The 17,865-nt window shown below is 34.4% G+C and overlaps 1 protein-coding gene across 5 annotated transcripts in view; it reads left to right on the top strand.

Annotated features, from left to right (window-relative positions):
- CCDC171 (coiled-coil domain containing 171) overlaps positions 1–17,865 on the top strand; it is a 361,756-nt gene that overhangs the window by 82,912 nt on the left and 260,979 nt on the right. For all 5 annotated transcript variants that reach the window (XM_073806109.1, XM_073806110.1, XM_033858077.2 and 2 more), the window contains 2 exons: positions 3,507–3,667; positions 8,720–8,858. In XM_073806109.1, coding sequence (XP_073662210.1) covers positions 3,507–3,667; positions 8,720–8,858 — 300 coding nt within the window. The remainder of the gene's footprint in view (positions 1–3,506; positions 3,668–8,719; positions 8,859–17,865) is intronic.

Raw genomic sequence — 17,865 nt, 5'->3', positions numbered from 1 at the left:
GATTGAGTGCATATCCTGTGCATATCACCTGTCACTATATTAAGAGCTGAAGGCATAAAGGTGAATGAGCTCCTTTTGGGACTCAAAATTCCATTACCAGAGATACTGTGTACCTATATATGTTGATGTATAGGTAGAAATATTAAATACTAAAGTACTATGGGAGCGTAATAAAGAGAAGGATTAAATCTGAGAGGGGAACTGAATGAAGGCATCCTAAGGAAAGCGTCCATTTCCCTAGGGCTTAGAGAATGAGAAGGAACTCCTAAGGTTAGTAAAGGCATTTTAACTGGGGGTTGGCAAACTACTGTCCTGGACCAAGTCTGACCCTCAGCCTTTGTTGTAAATAGTTTTACATAAAGTTCCATAAGTCCAAGTCCATAATTTAATTTGGTTTTTTAAAAAAGACTTAGACTTTTCCCCATATTAAAAATTAATTAATAGAATTTGCAGAGTTTTATTATTTAAACAGGTCTTAACTAGGATGCAACTAACTTTGTAAGAATTTTAAAATAATTGTTTTTTACTTTTATCTTTAATGAAATGCCTTTTACCTGCAAAATTATCAGACCCATGTATTTTTTTTTAACATCTTTATTAGAGTATAATTGCTTTACAATGGTGTGTCAGTTTCTGCTTTATAACAAAGTGAATCAGTTATACATATACATATGTCCCCATATCTCTTCCCTCTTGCATCTCCCTCCCTCCCACCCTCCCTATCCCACCCCTCTAGGTGGTCAGACCCATGTATTTGAGTGCATCTATATGTAAAGCAAATTTGTGTAAGTTAAGCTTTTTTTTTTTTTTTTTAGTTAAGCTTTTTTGGTTGTTTTTTTTTTTAGAAAAAAATGATTGGATTACCCAAAATGGCATTAATAGGCAATAAGGCTGAAGTTTTAAATTCATGCAAGAAGTAGAATTCAAAATTAAGTTTTTCATTGTAGTTATATCACTGGGAATATATAGTTAATAGGTATAAAAATGAAAATTGTTACATGTGTATTTTTTACTCATATAATTAAAAATTAATATTTGATACCCAACTTAGTGCTCTAACTTAGGAAAAAAGCAAAAGTGTGTATTTGAATCATAGATCTATAAATATTGACAAACATTTTTAGTGAGGTACACCCAGTAAAATTCAGTTTCAGAGTAGTTTAAAAACAAATGAGACTACTGAGTTGTAATTAATCACCATCTTACTATAAATGGGAGTTAAAAATATGTTTGAAGTATTCTGTTATTAAATTTGTTTGGATGCTATGTCATAAAAATGAGAAAGTAGATTCACAAGAGTGACTTGGAATTGTTTGTCTATTTTTCTTTCAGTTGGATTGGTTTATTATTTGTGATTGAATGTGCATAGTTTCTGAAAGAACATACCAATGTAGATAGAAGAAAATGTTTCCTAGACTTATTAATTTTTACTTGTACACTGGGTTTAGACATAATAACAACAAAGAAAAATAGTTTAAAAGACCAAATTTGAAGATGTACAAAGTTGTATTGTATCTACATACCTATTCTACTTCCTTACTTTAGTGTAAGAGAATAGGTGTTTCAATTAATCCAAAATAGTTTTGGATAATTAGAAATAATTCTGGTGATTACTATTTGTATGGATTAATTTATGAAACGTTTTCATATTTCCTGCGCTTCGTTTTTTGGTGAGTTCATTTTTCCTAACTCAGGTTATGTTTTGCCATCCCTGGGAAGCTTGTGTCACACAGAGTTCATAGCTTTTTTCTGATTTCATGGCCCTTTGGGCCTGCTTCTGTGACAGGAAGCACTTGCCTATGTTCTCTTATGGTCTGTCCTTTCCTAACAAGAGCTGAGACTGTATATTTTCATGATGATTGTATATACCGTGAGCACTACATTGCCTGGCACATATTAAGTGCCTAATAAATATTTATCTAAACACTTATTAAATAGTTATTATATATTTACATTTAATGTTAAATACAAATTAATATTAAATAAATGTTGTCTCATTAGGTCTTTGTAGCCACCCTGTAGAGTCTGTATATTATTATTATTATTGTTATTGTTAGTATTTACTGTTTACAGATGAGGAACCTCAGGCTTTTGGAGTTTAATATGCCCAAGGGCATATAAGTTGATTTGTAGAGCTGCGACTCAAACCTGAGACTTACAGTTCTAAAGCCCCATTTTCTATCTAGTGTCAAGCATTTTTTTCCTACCACCCTCCTTTTGTGAGCTTTAGCAAGCTATTTTTTTATTCTTAACTTAATTTTCTAAAAAGATAAAATATTCACATAGTTCAAAAATTAAAACAAAATTGAGGCGATCGGGAACTCTTGCTTTCACTTGTCTCTCCTATTGTTCTCTCTTTCCTGCTGTCTATCCTTATTTTTTCCACTTGTATATGCTAAAATATAGCATACTACATACAATAATCTGGACTCTGCTTCTCCCAATATGTATTAACACTACACAGAGAACCTTGTAGACAACTTGCTTTTCAAAAGTTATTTTGTAGCCTTTTTATAGCTACAAATTATTCTTTTATGGATATGCACTTTATCTATTCTACTGTTGGCATATACAGGGAATCTAGTTTTTAAAATGTCTTGTTGTGTAAAATTTCAAGTACATGAAAAAGTAGAGAGAATAGTAAAATGGACTCCCCGTGTACCCATCACTCAGCTTCAAGACTTATCTCACAGGACAGTTGTGTTTTATCTATAATATTAGCGCTCTTCTACTCCACCACCCCCAGATTATTTTGAAGCAAATCCTAGATATCATATTACTACACCCACAAATATTTTAGTCAAATTTGATTTTTTTTTTTTTTTTTTTTTTTGCGGTACGTGGGCCTCTCACTGTTGTGGCCTCTCCCGTTGCGGAGCACAGGCTCCGGACGCGCAGGCTCAGCGGCCATGGCTCACGGGCCCAGCCGCTCCGCGGCATGTGGGATCTTCCCAGACCGGGGCACGGAACCGTGTCCCCTGCATCGGCAGGCGGACTCTCAACCACTGCGCCACCAGGGAAGCCCAATAGTATTATTTGATAATAAATATTTTGCTTTTCTACAGTAAGAAATCTCCAGGAATAAAAAGATCTGTTAACTTTGTTAGGCTTATAAAGATGTTCATATAATAATGTTTCTCAAAAGAGAGGAAGGATACTTCCCTCTAGTTTTCAAAAACCGCTTAATTTATTATGTTTATAAAAAAAATGTCCAAATGGGTTAGTAGATCAAAATTAGGCACTTTGATGGGACACATTATATTGTATACGCCTGTCCCTTTTCATAGCACAGTTGAGTCTGTATTCTTCCACTCTTCTCTTCCATTACACATGTTGAGAAAGGGAATAAACTGCCCTTTGTTTATTTTCCTTTTTTAAACCAAAAACAGAAAGAAAGACTTGTTTGGATGAATGATAATCTGCTGTTTGATAAAGTATTCTACTCAAATTGAGATTGGTGCTAGTGTTTCCTTTCTTGCTTTAATTACTTTTCTGTCATCTGGTAGTTACGGATTCGAGACCTTGAAGGAGCTTTGCAGGTAGAAAAGGCCAGCCAAGCAGAAGCTGTTGCTGATTTGGAAATGATCAAGAATGAATTCAAAGAAGTTGAAAGTGCATATGAACGAGAAAAGCATAATGCACAAGAGAGCTTTGCAAAACTAAATATGTAAGTGTTATACTGTAAAACAATCTAAATTAATATTAAGAGTTTATGAAATCTACATGAGTATGAATGTGTAGTACTAGGTAAATATGGAAATGCTCTGTTGGATTTTGAAGTATCATGGCAATTCCAAGGAGTCTCAGAAATGCAGAAATACTTTCTTATACTAGAAAGTAAATATATTAATATATTTTGTATTTACTGATGTAATAGTATCTTTAAGGCCTTGACTTCTAGGCCACCTAAAATGGGCTCTGTGGGAGATGGGTAATGTTTGAGATATTCGTAAACTGTAGAAATAATAGTAGGAATAATACTGCTACGGGGGCTAACATGTATGTGGCTCACTCCATACCTAGCATTGCATGGTTTTATTTAATTTATAACACCCTATGAGGTAGCTACTCTTTTTTATCGCTGTTCTACAGATGTGAAAATTGAGGCCTAACGAGGGTAAGGACACACAGCTAAGTGTAGAGTCAGGATCTTTCTGACTCCTATTGATTTTAACCTTTTTCAATTCATATGTCTATCATCTGAAAAGTTCTGTGAAATTTTTTAAGAAGTCTATAGCTATTTAATATGCTTCCAAAAATAAGTCAATAGTAGACATTTTAAGCCATTTCCTCTCAGAGGAGGAAATGTGTACCACCATTGGTACATGACATGATAATAGGTTGATATATTAGAGTTATGTATTTATTTTTAAAGTTTATTTATGACAGATAGTAGTTTTCCATTTACAGTTATAATATAGTTTCCTTTTAAAATACTTCATTTAACTTACGATGTGAGTTAATTTAAAGAAAAGTATTATTTAGAGTTGTGAGTATGGCAGGAATTATAAAGATGGCACTTGAAAGACAAGTTTGAAAAAATTTAAAACTCTTTAACTGTGATTACCTTTATTAGTAATGCTTATAATACATTAAATGAGTAATTCTTAACTGAATTTTCTTGCTTCCTCCAGAATGACTTAAATGACATTCTGTGAACATTATTCTAAGGACTTATGCTCCTTTATTTCCTTTGAATCATATCTTGAATCTGCACATTTATATATAAATATGTTTGAAGGGCCTTTATGTAGCATATAGTACAGGCTTCTTTACTGTTGCTTTGAGGTAATGATTATGACCTACTAGTGAAACTGTAAGAAGTCAGACTGTACTCCCAACAATTAAAGCTTTCCAGCAGTGAAATAATAGGCTTCTTTGGGGAACTAGTGAACTCTCTGCCTTGGAAAGTTCGAAACAGGGGGTAGATGATTCTTTGTCATGGATACCGAAAAAGAGAGCTCTGCAAAGGTTGGATTAGAGGAATTCTAAGATAATTGCTAACGTTTAAGCTCCAAGATTGTAACCTATGCACTTTTAAAATTGGACTCCAGAGCAAATTTTTTCCTTATGTTCGTTTTGCTATTATTTGTGTTTTGGTGCTTGAAAAATTTTACTCAAGTTTTGTATTCCAATAAACACAAACTAACAGTTCTAAATATTAATTATGTATTACAGCTAAGCACCAGCTGACAATCCTAAATGCTTTAATATAATGTCCCTTATCTGTTCTTCATCCCTATATAACTGTCTATAATAAAAGTTACTAATAATATTAATAAATAAACAAGAAACAGTAAAAATTAAGTAGTAATTAAAGTCCACGACTCATTGATAGTTTCTGTGACTTCTCTCCCCCATCCCCTCCTTCTTGTCATTGTATGTCATACGACAGCCACTTCCTTTCCATTTATCAGTGGTATGAGAAGGACTGATATGACATGAGGGATGATTGGATAAGTTATTTCATTTTCCACCTATACGTCTGATTCTTTTTCAGAATCGTCTTTAAAATCTTTTAGAGTCACAAACTCTCAAGTATTAATTTTTCAAAGTAGTTCTAAGTTTTGGATAATGTATTTCAAAAGGAGAATTGATATTTTAGGTCTTTAAGGTAAATAATACCTTGTAATTTACAACTCTGAGAGCAGTGAGTTTTGGGGTAGGACATTCTTTTACCTTTTGGATAGATCTGATTTAGCAGTTGGTAACGAGGTTATAGAGGAAATGCTGCCTGAACCTTGCAGGTGGTTAAGGGTTTTAAACTTCTGTTTCCTTCCAGGTAGATCTAGGCAGGATCTCATTAAAAGGCAGGAGAAAAAAGCTGTGTGTGTATTTTAGAGTTTTAATTTTGGCCAACAGTTTCATAACAGTGAATATTCCTGCATGAAACTATTTTCAGTGGAATATATATGTATACATATATATTAGATGGAATATATGTATATATTTAATATATTATTATATATTAAATATTACATATAATAATATAATAAGTAAAATTATTATATATTAAACATATCTTTTGAAGAACTCAGCTAAGAATTTGAATAACAGGCTATTTTAATGAATACATATAATGTATAATTTTAGAAAGAATATATATTCTCTATATTCCTCTAATTAAATTTTCTTAGTTATAAATTTTTTTCCATTGAAAACTTACAGTATAAAACTAAAATTTTTCAGTAATTTTTTTTATACTTGAAATTTTTGGCCACACTGAGAGGCTTGTGGGATCTTAATTCCCCCACCAGGGATCGAACCTGTGCCTTTGGCAGTGAAAGCACAGAGACCTAACCACTGGACCGCCAGGGAATTCCCTTCAATGTGTCAGGTCTTCATTAGCTGTTGTAACTAACTGATTGTTGGGCAATGGTAGGGAGAAGATCCTGATAATCCTTACATCTAGTTTAAGTTTAAATTTAGTTTAAAATAATGCTAGTCAAGGATATGATACTGAACAGACTGAATCTAAATTTATTTATTTTATTACATTCAGTATTTAGGGACTTCTTTATTTTTCTAAATACATCAACCAAAAGTATAAAAAGAAGTACAAAAGTACTGGGTTGGCCAAAAAGTTCCTTTGGTTTTTAAGTAAAAATAAAAGACACATTTTTTATTTTCACCAAGAACTTTATTGAACAATGTATTCACCATTTTGTTCCACTAACTTCTGCCATTTTTCAGGCAACTTCATAATTCCATCTTCCCAAAACTTTTAATCTTTTTGAGCAGAGAACTGTTCCAGGTGCCTTTTACTGTCTTCCAGGGAATTGAAATTTTTTCCATTAAGAGAATTTTGTAAAGACCGAAATCAATGGAAATCCGAAGGTGCAATGTCTGGTGAATATGGCGGGTGAATCAGAACTTCCCAGCCAAGCTGTAACAGTTTTTGCCTGATCATCAAAGAAACATGCAGTCTTGCATTATCCTGATGGAAGATTATGTGTTTTCTGTTGACTAATTCCGGATGCTTTTCGTCGAGTGCCACTTTCAGTTGGTCTAATTGAGAACAGTACTTGTTGGAATTAATTGTTTGGTTTTCACTCCCTTCCAATCCCACCGTATACACAACATCACCTTCTTTGGATGAAGACCGACCTTTGGTGTGGTTGGTGGTGGTTCATTTCGCTTGCTCCACGATCTCTTCCGTTCCACATTATTGTACACTTTTCATCACTCGTCACAATTTGTTTTAAAAACGGAACATTTTTGTTACGCTTCAGTAGAGAATCACGTCGGGAAATACGGTCATAAAGGTTTTTTTTCACTTAACTTATGTGGAACTCAAACATCAAAGCGATTAACGTAACCAAGCTGGTGCAAATGATTTTCAGTGCTTGATTAGGATATTTTGAGTATGTCGGCTGTCTCCCACGTGGTTTAACATTGATTGTTCTCAGTTAATGTCTCAATTTGATCACTATCAACTTCAACTGGTCTACCCGACCGTGGAGCATCATCCAGCGAGAGATCTCCAGCACAAAACTTCGCAAACCACTTTTGACACGTTCGATCAGTCACAGCACCTTCTCCATACACTGCGCAAATCTTTTTTTTGTGTTTCAGTTGCGTAAAATATGCCAAAAATTTGCCAAAATATGCCAAAAATTTGCTTTTTTCTTCCATCTTCAGTATCCAAATGGCTACACAAAAATTCACCAAATTTGATAAGTTTTTTTAAATGCACGCTGATATGACAGCTGTCACAGTACAGTGTAACAAAATTGTTTCGAATGAAGGTAAAGACAACTAAGGTATACTAGAGCCAAATTACTGAAAAAACTGAATGAACTTTTTAGCCAACCCAGTATTATAACTTGTGGCACTATTATTGTTTATGTTCTTGGTAAAAGATAGCCTGAAGATGGCTATTTTTTAAAACAGCTGTACTGTTGTCAAATTCTTAGCTGAACTCTTAAACAACAATAACAACAACAACAACAAAATGGGAATCCAGTAGGAAAGAACGGCTCTTAACTACAAGTTTCCTTCTTCTCCCTTTCCTTTCTTGCCTAAAATCCTCCATCTGTCAAGTCCTGACTCTTCTCTGTTGGATTCAGAGAGACTGGGGCTCCCTTGAACCTTCAGTTTACTCCCGCCCTACTCATTCCTCTTGGGAAGCATAGGAGCCAACTTCTTTGGGTTGTGCATGAGATTACTGACAGCAAGGGCTGTTCACCATTTCACTGGACTCAACTTGGACTTTATTTATAAAACAGCACTAAATACCAGGTGCATTTAATTTTATATTTGCTGATTACTAATTTTTAAATTAAAATTTGATTTTAATAAAGTTAGCACTTGTACATAATCTAAAAAGTAAAATAGTGCTTTTAAGCTCATGAAAAACCACATTTTGATACCCCATTGCTTTCTACGACCAGTTTCTTCTCCTTTGAAGCAACCAATTTTAATTCTTATAGCTGTTTCTTCTGATATTTAACTTTGTATTTCTAGATAACATGCATATTATGCCACTTTTTCAACTTCCACCTCTACATGTTATCTATTGGCCTCAACTGTTATTCCTTCAGAGTCTTTCATTTAAGAATGTACAATTCTTTCTATTTGAGAAAATGAGAAGTGACCTTTAAAACCTCTGGGCATGAAACCATGATATATAATACATCTGCGACTTGTGTTAAAGTTGTATAATAGGACCTGATAAAAGCATATTTGAAAAACCTGCTCTGACACTTTAACTTTTCAGATTAGAGAGAGAGTATTTCTCCAAAAACAAGAAACTAAATGAAGAAATCGAGGAACAGAAGAAAGTAATTATAGACCTTTCAAAGAGACTCCAGTATAATGAAAACAGTTGCAGTGAATTACAGGAAGAACTTGTAATGGTAAGGATAAAAAAGAAAACCCTATGGCAGTTACTTTATTGGGTCAAATTGGATGTTTAACAGGTTTTTTTTCTTACTACATGCCATGAGATAATTGTATGAAAGTAATTTTGGTGGCATTGATATAAAATTTCAAAACTGGAGACACTGTTTACAACAAAGCTATACATAATAAAACCTCTGTTCTTTGGAATAATTGGGAAAACTAAATGAATTAGTGGAAAGTTTGAATTACAGTGTTTTCAAACTGATTCAGGTGTTTTTCTTTTTTTTTAAGTGCATAAAACAATGTTACCTAGATGGAGGTGGGGTTAGGGTTTATAATCGATAGATCTAATGATTTCAAAGACTCCTCCCGCTTTTTTAAAAAATAAATTTATTTTATTTTTGGCTGCGTTGGGTCTTCATTGCTGTGCGTGGGCTTTTCTTTGGTTGCGGCGAGCCGGGGCTACTCTTCGTTGTGGTGTGCGGGCTTCTCACTGCGGTGGCTTCTCTTGTTGGGGAACACAGGCTCTGGGCGTGCAGGCTTAAGTCGTTGTGATACGCGGGCTCAGCAGTTGTGGCTCATGGGCTTAGTTGCTCTGTGGCACGTGGGATCTTCCTGGACCAGGGCTCGAACCCGTGTCCCCTGCATTGGCAGGTGGATTCTTAACTGCTGCGTCACCGGGGAAGCCCTATTTTTATTTTTTAAATTTATTTTTGACTGTGTTGGGTCTTTGTTGCTGCGCACAGGCTTTCTCTAGTTGTGGCGAGTGGGGACTACTCTTCATTGCGGTGTGCTACCAGGGAAGCCCCAAAGACTCCCTTTTATAATCATTTTGAACCTGATCACTCTGTCTCCATTCCCCAATAATCGAGCCTTCACACCATCACCAAATTTATCTTTCTAAAGTATTGATCTGTTCTTGTCTCCCTCCATTTATTAAAAAACAATCAATGTCTCCCTGTGGCTTTCAGAATAAAGTCCAACTTCATGTCACGTAATCTAAGGCCCTTTTCTTTGTGGCTCTATGTTAATTTTTCCAGCTTCTTCTATTGCTGTTGCCCTCTCTTTGTCTTGCTTCAGCCACAGTAAAGTACTCTCAGCTTCGTAAACACATATGTCTTCACAGTGTCTTACGTTTGTTCAGACTGTTTATTTTTTGACCCACGTTGACTGAAATGCTCATTCTCTTAACAAATTCCTATATTATCCTGTGATGGTCAGCTCTGAAATTTTGCAGTCTGTGACGCTTTCTATGGTTCCGTCTTTTCCTACTTTTTCATCCATCTAAATTCAGAATTCTGCCCCCTCCCAACTTTGTGTTTCCTTAGTTCTTAGTTTAGCATCTGTATCATAACACCAAAATCTGATGTGTATTATCTCTGCCAAGAGATTGAGAGTGCATTGAGGCTAACTTCATTTTACATGCCAAGATTCCACAGTAGTACTTGCCTCAGTAGACATTTGTTGGATGGATTTATTTGGTTGATGCACATACTCCTACTCTGCAGTTTGCTCAGAACCCCAAGAGGGAGGGCATAAAGTTTATAGTAATACCCTATTTCCTCTTTGTCTTGTTCTCCACGTACATACCTTCCCCAGAGACTTGGCTACTTCACTTTCAATTATATTCCACAACTCTTAGCGATGTTAGTTACTGAGGAAAATGAATATTTTTTTCCTTGTCCAAAAAGATGGAAACTCAGGGTTATACTAAGAAGTGGTAGCCAAATCAATGCTGCCGAGTTAGAAAGGTAACAATGACAAAGAAAGTAATGACGGGATAACATTTAAACTCTTCATCATTTTCAAATGACCCAGTATTATATACAGACAGGTGGCTCTCTATCTGTCTTGCTTCAGCCACATTAGAGTACTCTTGGCTTCCTAAACAAATTATATATTTTCATAACTTTCTTGCTTCTGTTTTGGTTGTTCATATTTTTGACCACATTGGCTGAAATGCTCCTTCTTTTCCCATAACAAATGTCTGTATATCCTCTAATGTTCAACTCTGTCTCCATTTAACTCAGGATATCTAGTTTGTTCTGATAAAGGGATTGATATTATTGCTTACACTGTGGTTGAATTTGTAGTTTGAGTTCTTTGGATGTGGGATTTTAGAAAGCTTAGAGCTCTCTGTGTGGCATGCTGTAGTGCCTATTCACTGTTACGTGCTACCCTAAATTTCATAGGCTATCCCACTTCTCACTTCTGGTTCAGGAGGGTGAATCATGGTGGAGAAAAACATGTCAGAGTCATTGAGCTGAGTATTGGTCTTGCTGTAATCAAACAGTTTGGAAAGTGAGTTATAACTGAGAATGCAATGGTGAAGACATTGTCACCAATATAAGTTGCGTGAATCCTCCTGATTCTTGTCTCCTAGCACTCCAATGACTAGATAAAAGAAGACTGGCTGAATTCACCACTGAATTCAGGGTGCTTTGTGATTAAAAATAATTTACTTGGTGCCAATAGGTTTTTACTTTTTAACTTTTACAATTTGGTGGATGGTCTGAAATAGGCAAGTTGTAGCCCACTAGCAACCACCGTTTGCTTGTTTGGACCATTGGCACTCAGCTTATAAAGCACTATTGTTCTGACTGGTGGAAGAGCCATTGTGATGTTCAGAAACGTATTCAGGTTGCAGCCTAAGTGATCTACAGTTCACATGGTTCAGCCTAACTATTTATATGTTCCTGTCTGTTTTTCATCTCTCTTAAAGTCCTAGCTTTATGTCTTATTTTCTTCCATCTTTCTGTTTTCTTGTCCTCTTTTTATCCTTCCTTATTATTAGCTTTCTCCTTTAACTTGTTCTGTTTTATTCTTTTTAGAACAGTTGCTTTCTATCTCTTTACCCAACCATAATATGAAATTTTAAAAATATTTAATGAAAATACTATTACTTTAAATAGTAAGTACAGTGTTTTATTTTTTTATTAAAAAACATCTGTAGGGCTTCCCTGGTGGCGCGGTGGTTGGGAGTCCGCCTGCCGATGCGGGGGACGTGGGTTCGTGCCCCGGTCTGGGAGGATCCCGCATGCCGCGGAATGGCTGGGCCCGTGAGCCATGGCCGCTGAGCCTGCACGTCTGGAGCCTGTGCTCCACAACGGGAGAGGTCACAGCAGTGAGAGGCCCGCGTAACGCAAAAAAAAAAAAAAAACAAAAAAAAACAAACAAACATCTGTAGCTTTCTTAAATCATTTTTTGGGTACATAGTCCTTTATTTTCTTTTATTTTTTCTGTAGGTTAGTAGCCTTTGAGTTGGGAGGGGAATCTTATAAATTTCTCTCTAAAGAGATATCTGTCAAATTAAGAATTTTAAACCATAAAAAATGGAGTTTTTTTTAGTTCTGCATCCTTACAGTCTGTTATTTTTGCTTTGAATTCATAATCGTTTTTGACTGAAGAGAAAATACCTTAAGAAGAGGCTTTTACCTTTTGTTTTTGGAAATAAAACTTTGTTTTAATGACATCCTATGATCCTATGTAACCTAGTGTGTCTTTCCCACAGTTATGTTTCTATTGAACATAATAGTGTCAGCTTTTATAGAATATAGATGGGAAGCATAAGTTAGCTACAGGTAATTTTCCTCTCCCTTTGAGGTAACCACTTGTTTTCTAGTTTAGGTCACATTCATGACCATTATTCAAGTCTTGGTCTTTATTTTCTATGTTGCATTGTAAGAGAAAATTAAGGCCACTTTCCTCTACAGGTTTACTAGTGAGATCAAGGTATTATTAATATATGCAAAGGCTTCAGGAAGTTTTGAGACTTAAAAAAAGCAATTGTATAACCTAAGGTCACATAGTCTCTCAGAATTGGAAGAAACCATAGAGATCATCCAGGTCAGGATATACACAGTGTCAATAAGCCAGTTGCAAAGTGATAGCTTCCCTGTTTCAAGAGAGAGAATATAGAGCATAATTTTGGAAAAGTTCAAACTGGTTATGTTGAGTCTTTTGTTGATATTTAAGGAATATAAACCCAGCCAACATTAATTGTACTTTTATATTCGTGAAATTACTCCTATTCAAGGTGTGGATTTAGAAGATATGATTAGCAAATGAGTAGTATATTATTATTTTTAATGTCATAGAATTAATAGAATTTCAACATAGGACATCTAAGGATTTAACAAAATTAGTTTCATGTTCCATGTTATACACTATTGAATTTGACTTTAAAAAGTTTTGATTAAAGTTGAACTATTAATTTTAAATTCTATGAATTTAATAATGATTTAATCAACTACTAATTAAAACCGAATTTCAAGTTTAAGCTGCTTAGTGATCATGCTTATTAAAGCCCTTCAGAGGTTCAATAGATCCAGTTGGGTCTTTTAGTCATTACTGTGAGGTTTTTTTTTTTTTTTTTTGTACTGTGAGTTTTTATATCTGCTTCTCTTGAAGCAGGGGAGCTATCATTTTCAAATTGGTATTAGGATTTGCTTTGTGCTTTCCACAATGAAATTTTTTTAAGTCCATCATTTCTTGAGATTTGTTTTTCTGCCACTCAGTAATATTTAGTTACAGCTCTAGGAGAGACCACATATTGAAAAGGGAATTCTAGTTCTCATGAGGTTTTGCTCAAAGAATATTTTATTCTCTAAAGAACTTGTGATTGAAAATGGTCAAGTGTATATTTTTTCCCTGTACTTTGGGGGCTTGACTGATTATATAATAATAATGATTGCTAGCATTAGATAGGATTTGGGCAAGTGCTTTGATTGCTGTGCTTTGTGGTAAAGTAAAAGCTTCTTGATAATATTTTTGCATCAAATGATCAGTTAGGTTTGTTTTAGAAGGACATGTTTCTGATTTTGCAGGAGGCATTCAAAACTAATGGGCTAATAAAAATTCTATTCTGAATTTTTACTAAAAATTTGTTGATTCCTGCTTCTTACCAATAATAGGAGTAGTATTTATATATGAGCATTGTTTTTGCTAATATAAACATCACTTTCTGTCTCTCTTAGTGGTCCTTAAAAATTTAATACTATTAAATAGTATTTCTCAAATGTGTGTATGTTTGTATTTGTGTGTTTAAATGTGCATTATATGACTGGCTTCCTAAATTTATAATGTGGGCATAAAGCTTTTTTATTAAGCTTTTTGAAATTTATTAATATGTATATTCTTAAGTTTTGAAAATTTAAATCTCATTTTTGACCTGGGAAAAAATAAAATGGTATTGTGTTTGTGTCCGTGTGTGCACATGTGAGTGTGCATGTGTGTGTGCGTGTGCGTGTGTGTGTGTGCGTGTGTGTGTGTGTGTGTGAGAGAGAGAGAGAGAAGGAGAGAGAGAGAGAAAGATAGAGATAGAGGGAGATATTTATATGTCAGGGCCTAAATTGAGATTGGACAGTAGCATTTTCTGAAAAATAAACTAAGTGTAAAGCTGTGTAAGGGAAGATGACAGTTCATCATATGCCATAAGCAATTGGGATCATAGAATGCTCACATCCGTGGAAGCAGCATAGGTGAGCAAGGAGGGAAAAAAATAGTAAACTGTTTTATGAAGAAGTAAGAGAGATTAGTTATCTTCAATATGATCAAAGGAAAAGCTGCAGATGGTGATGATTATGAAAGCTAACCAGATCAAATTCAGTTTAGCTGAGCAAGCTCTCCTGGAGTCCTTACAAATGGGCTGCCTATGTGGTAACTGGGTGGAAGATAAGATAAAAAGGTGAGATGTGGAGCATAAGTATATGATGTCGGTTGCAGGTTCTGATGCTCCTCTGTTCTTTTCAGAATTCTTTTGTAATGGCTTAAAATATATTTAAACTAATTTAAAAGCTTATGTGAGTTCAAAACTGTTCAGAAATTATAGGTGTTACGTATCACTGCTACAAAAGTTCAACCTACCTTTAAAATGCTAATTTCATTAAACAAATCTAGTGACTAAGTAAAGGTATTTATTTTTTACCTGTTTGTTTTTTCTATAATTTTTAACCTTATTAAAAGTTCCCCTTAATTGCTTTTATTCTTATTTATGGTTTGAGTCAACTTTTCCATTGCAGATCAGCAGGGCTCATTTCGCTAATTTCTAGATATAAATGTTTGCATATGCTTTTTTATGTTTTTTTCACGAGTTTGTATTAGAAATTTTTATTTACATGCATATCCATTTATGATATTCATACATGATTAGCAAAAGTGAGGGATGAGTTTTTATAGGCTCAAAGAAAGATAAGATGATAGAATGACATGTTAGATTAAGCCAGAAATTCATTTACTTTAGCAGTGTGTATAGTATACCAAGGTGGAAATACTACATAGTTCTTTGTCATCTCATTATCTTTCTGGTTAAAGATATTCTATAACCAACCTTGACTCCTCTTTAATAATACATTAAGGTCTGTCAGTCACAAATGTTTCTGAACTTTCTTTGAATATTTTGATATTTTTAGTCCCCTTTCTACACTGGTTGTAGATTCATCATGACATCTATAAAGTAGTTCTTGGTTCATGGTGAGTGATCAGTAAATGTTCATCCGAACATCATCTGGTTAGCCAACATAGCAGTAAGGAACTTTTATTCCTAGGGTAATAAACTCTTTATGTGAATTATGTCTAAGGCAAAAAGAAGTGAGTTCTTTTATCCTACCATTTTGTCTTTTAAACTTCTGTGCATGTTTAGAATTACAGAATTTGTTGAATCAGCATTTTAACATTTAATCTAAACTTACTCTTTATGTCACACAATAAAGCATGTTAATCAAAAATTAGAAACTTAGTATTTTATCTTGCTTTGCACTTTGTTTTTGACCCAGCAGTTTTGTTTATTTAGTTGGTAGGTTCTGTAGAATTTCTTGCATATCAAAAGGCTACTAAGAGAACTAACAGCTTTGAGAACAAAATTTAAATATAAGTGCAATCCACACTTAAAAAAAGTCCCAGATGTTTTCTCTATATGAATGAAGAATGGAAGCTTCGTTTATAAAACAAAAACAATTTATTAGGAAAAAAATTGTCAACTGTAAAAAGAAAAGGACACTTTGCTGTACACTTGAAACTAACACAATTTTGCAAATCAACTCTACTTCAGTAAAAAACAATGAAAAGGACAGTTTTTCTGGTCATAACCTGGTTCATAAACCTATTAGATGTAAGTAAAGTTTGTATTGGCTGTATTATGAGACTATGACCCAGATATCACTGTAGAAAATTATAATACTACTAATTATAAACAGAATAGCAACTTTAAGGCATAGTTAATTAATTCTTTTTAAGCCTTTCATTCATCAAATCTTTATTGTTTGAAAAATTTTACACTAATCAGTGTTTCCTGGCTAATTTGACATTAAATTTGGTTTTAAACTGTAATGGTATTGAAATTTTAGTTCATCTTTTTAAAATTGAAATATAGCTGATGTACAATATTATGTTAGGTTATACAACATAGTGATTCAACATTTAAATACATTATGAAGTGATCACCATGGTAAGTCATCTAGTAACCATCTGTCCCCATACAAAGTTATTATGGTATAATTGATGATATGCCTTATGGTGTATAATACATCCCTGTGACTTATTTATTCTATAACTGGAGGTTTGTACCTCTTGATTGCCTTCACCTACTTCACCCATTCCCCCATCTCCCCTCTGGCAACCACCATTTGTTCTCTGTATCTATGAGTCTGTTTTCATTTTGTTTTGTTTATTTGTTTTGTTTTTTAGATTCCACACGTGAGATTATATGTTATTTGTCTTTTTCTGTCTGACTTATTTCACATATTTAGCTCATTGTTTAGTCAGTATTGAACCCTACACTTGAAAGAGAAGAATTATTGTTGAACTAGGAATTTAATTGAACCTTTATATTAAGCTGACTCCAAGTATGCAATTTTTCTGGAATTCTACATTTTTACTTATGTAAATTTCTATTCCTTGAGATTGATGGGGACTTAGCCTCAGTTGGCATTTCATAATAGAAAAACATATATTTTGGTGACAGATTGATCTGGGTTTTAATCACAACTCCATCTCATAATAGTTGTGTGACCTTTAGTGATATTATCCCTCTGAATCTGTTTGCTCATTGTAAAATGGTGCTAATAATATCTACTGTGCAGGATTTTCAGTGAGCATTAAAGATAATATATGTATTGAAATAATAGAGTGTGTGTATATGCATGTAATTTGTGAATATGATGCTGGATTTCCTCTGGAAATATACTTCTATGACAATATTAGGAAAATGCTGAATAAGAAGTCCTAGGATACTAAACCTTTAGGACATTAAAATATATTGTAGGGAAGAACTTCTGAAATGATGGAGTAAGGAGCTTGGTGAACCTAACAAAAAAAAATTTAATTGGTGAAAAATTAAAAAAACAACCACAAAAAACCAACCATATAAAACTCTGAAAATTGTCCTAAGGGCAAAGGAGAAACTTTCATTCAAGAAAATCTACTAATCATCAAAATTAAAAACCTTAGTTCTTCAAAGAACACCATCAGAAAAGTAAAAAGACAACTTATAGAACGGGAGAAAATATTTGCAGCTCATATATCTGATAGAGGAGTTTTAACTGAAAGAACTCTTATAACCCAACAATAGAAAGACAACCTAATTGAAAACTGGACAAAAGATCTGAAAAGAGACTTCTCCATAGAAAATACATAAATGGCCAGTAAACACATAAAAAGCTGCTCAGTATCCCTAGTCATCAGGAAAATGCAAATCAAAACCATAATGACATATTGTATCACATACACTAAGATGACTGTAATAAAAGGACATGTAATAACAGTTATTGGCAAGGATGTGAAAGAATTGGAATCCTCAGGGCTTCCCTGGTGGCGCAGTGGTTGAGAGTCTGCCTGCCGATGCAGGGGACACGGGTTCGTGCCCCGGTCCGGGAAGATCCCACATGCCGCGGAGCGGCTGGGCCCGTGAGCCATGGCCGCTGAGCCTGCGCGTCCGGAGCCTGTCCTCTGCAATGGGAGAGGCCACAACAGTGAGAGGCCCGCGTACTGCAAAAAAAAAAAAATAGAATTGGAATCCTCATACAC

The sequence above is a fragment of the Tursiops truncatus genome, chromosome 6 (assembly GCF_011762595.2).
Source record: "Tursiops truncatus isolate mTurTru1 chromosome 6, mTurTru1.mat.Y, whole genome shotgun sequence".
Classification (NCBI taxonomy): Eukaryota; Metazoa; Chordata; class Mammalia; order Artiodactyla; family Delphinidae; genus Tursiops; species Tursiops truncatus.
Note: the sequence above shows the minus strand (reverse complement) of the source record. Positions and strands in the feature narration are given on the sequence as shown.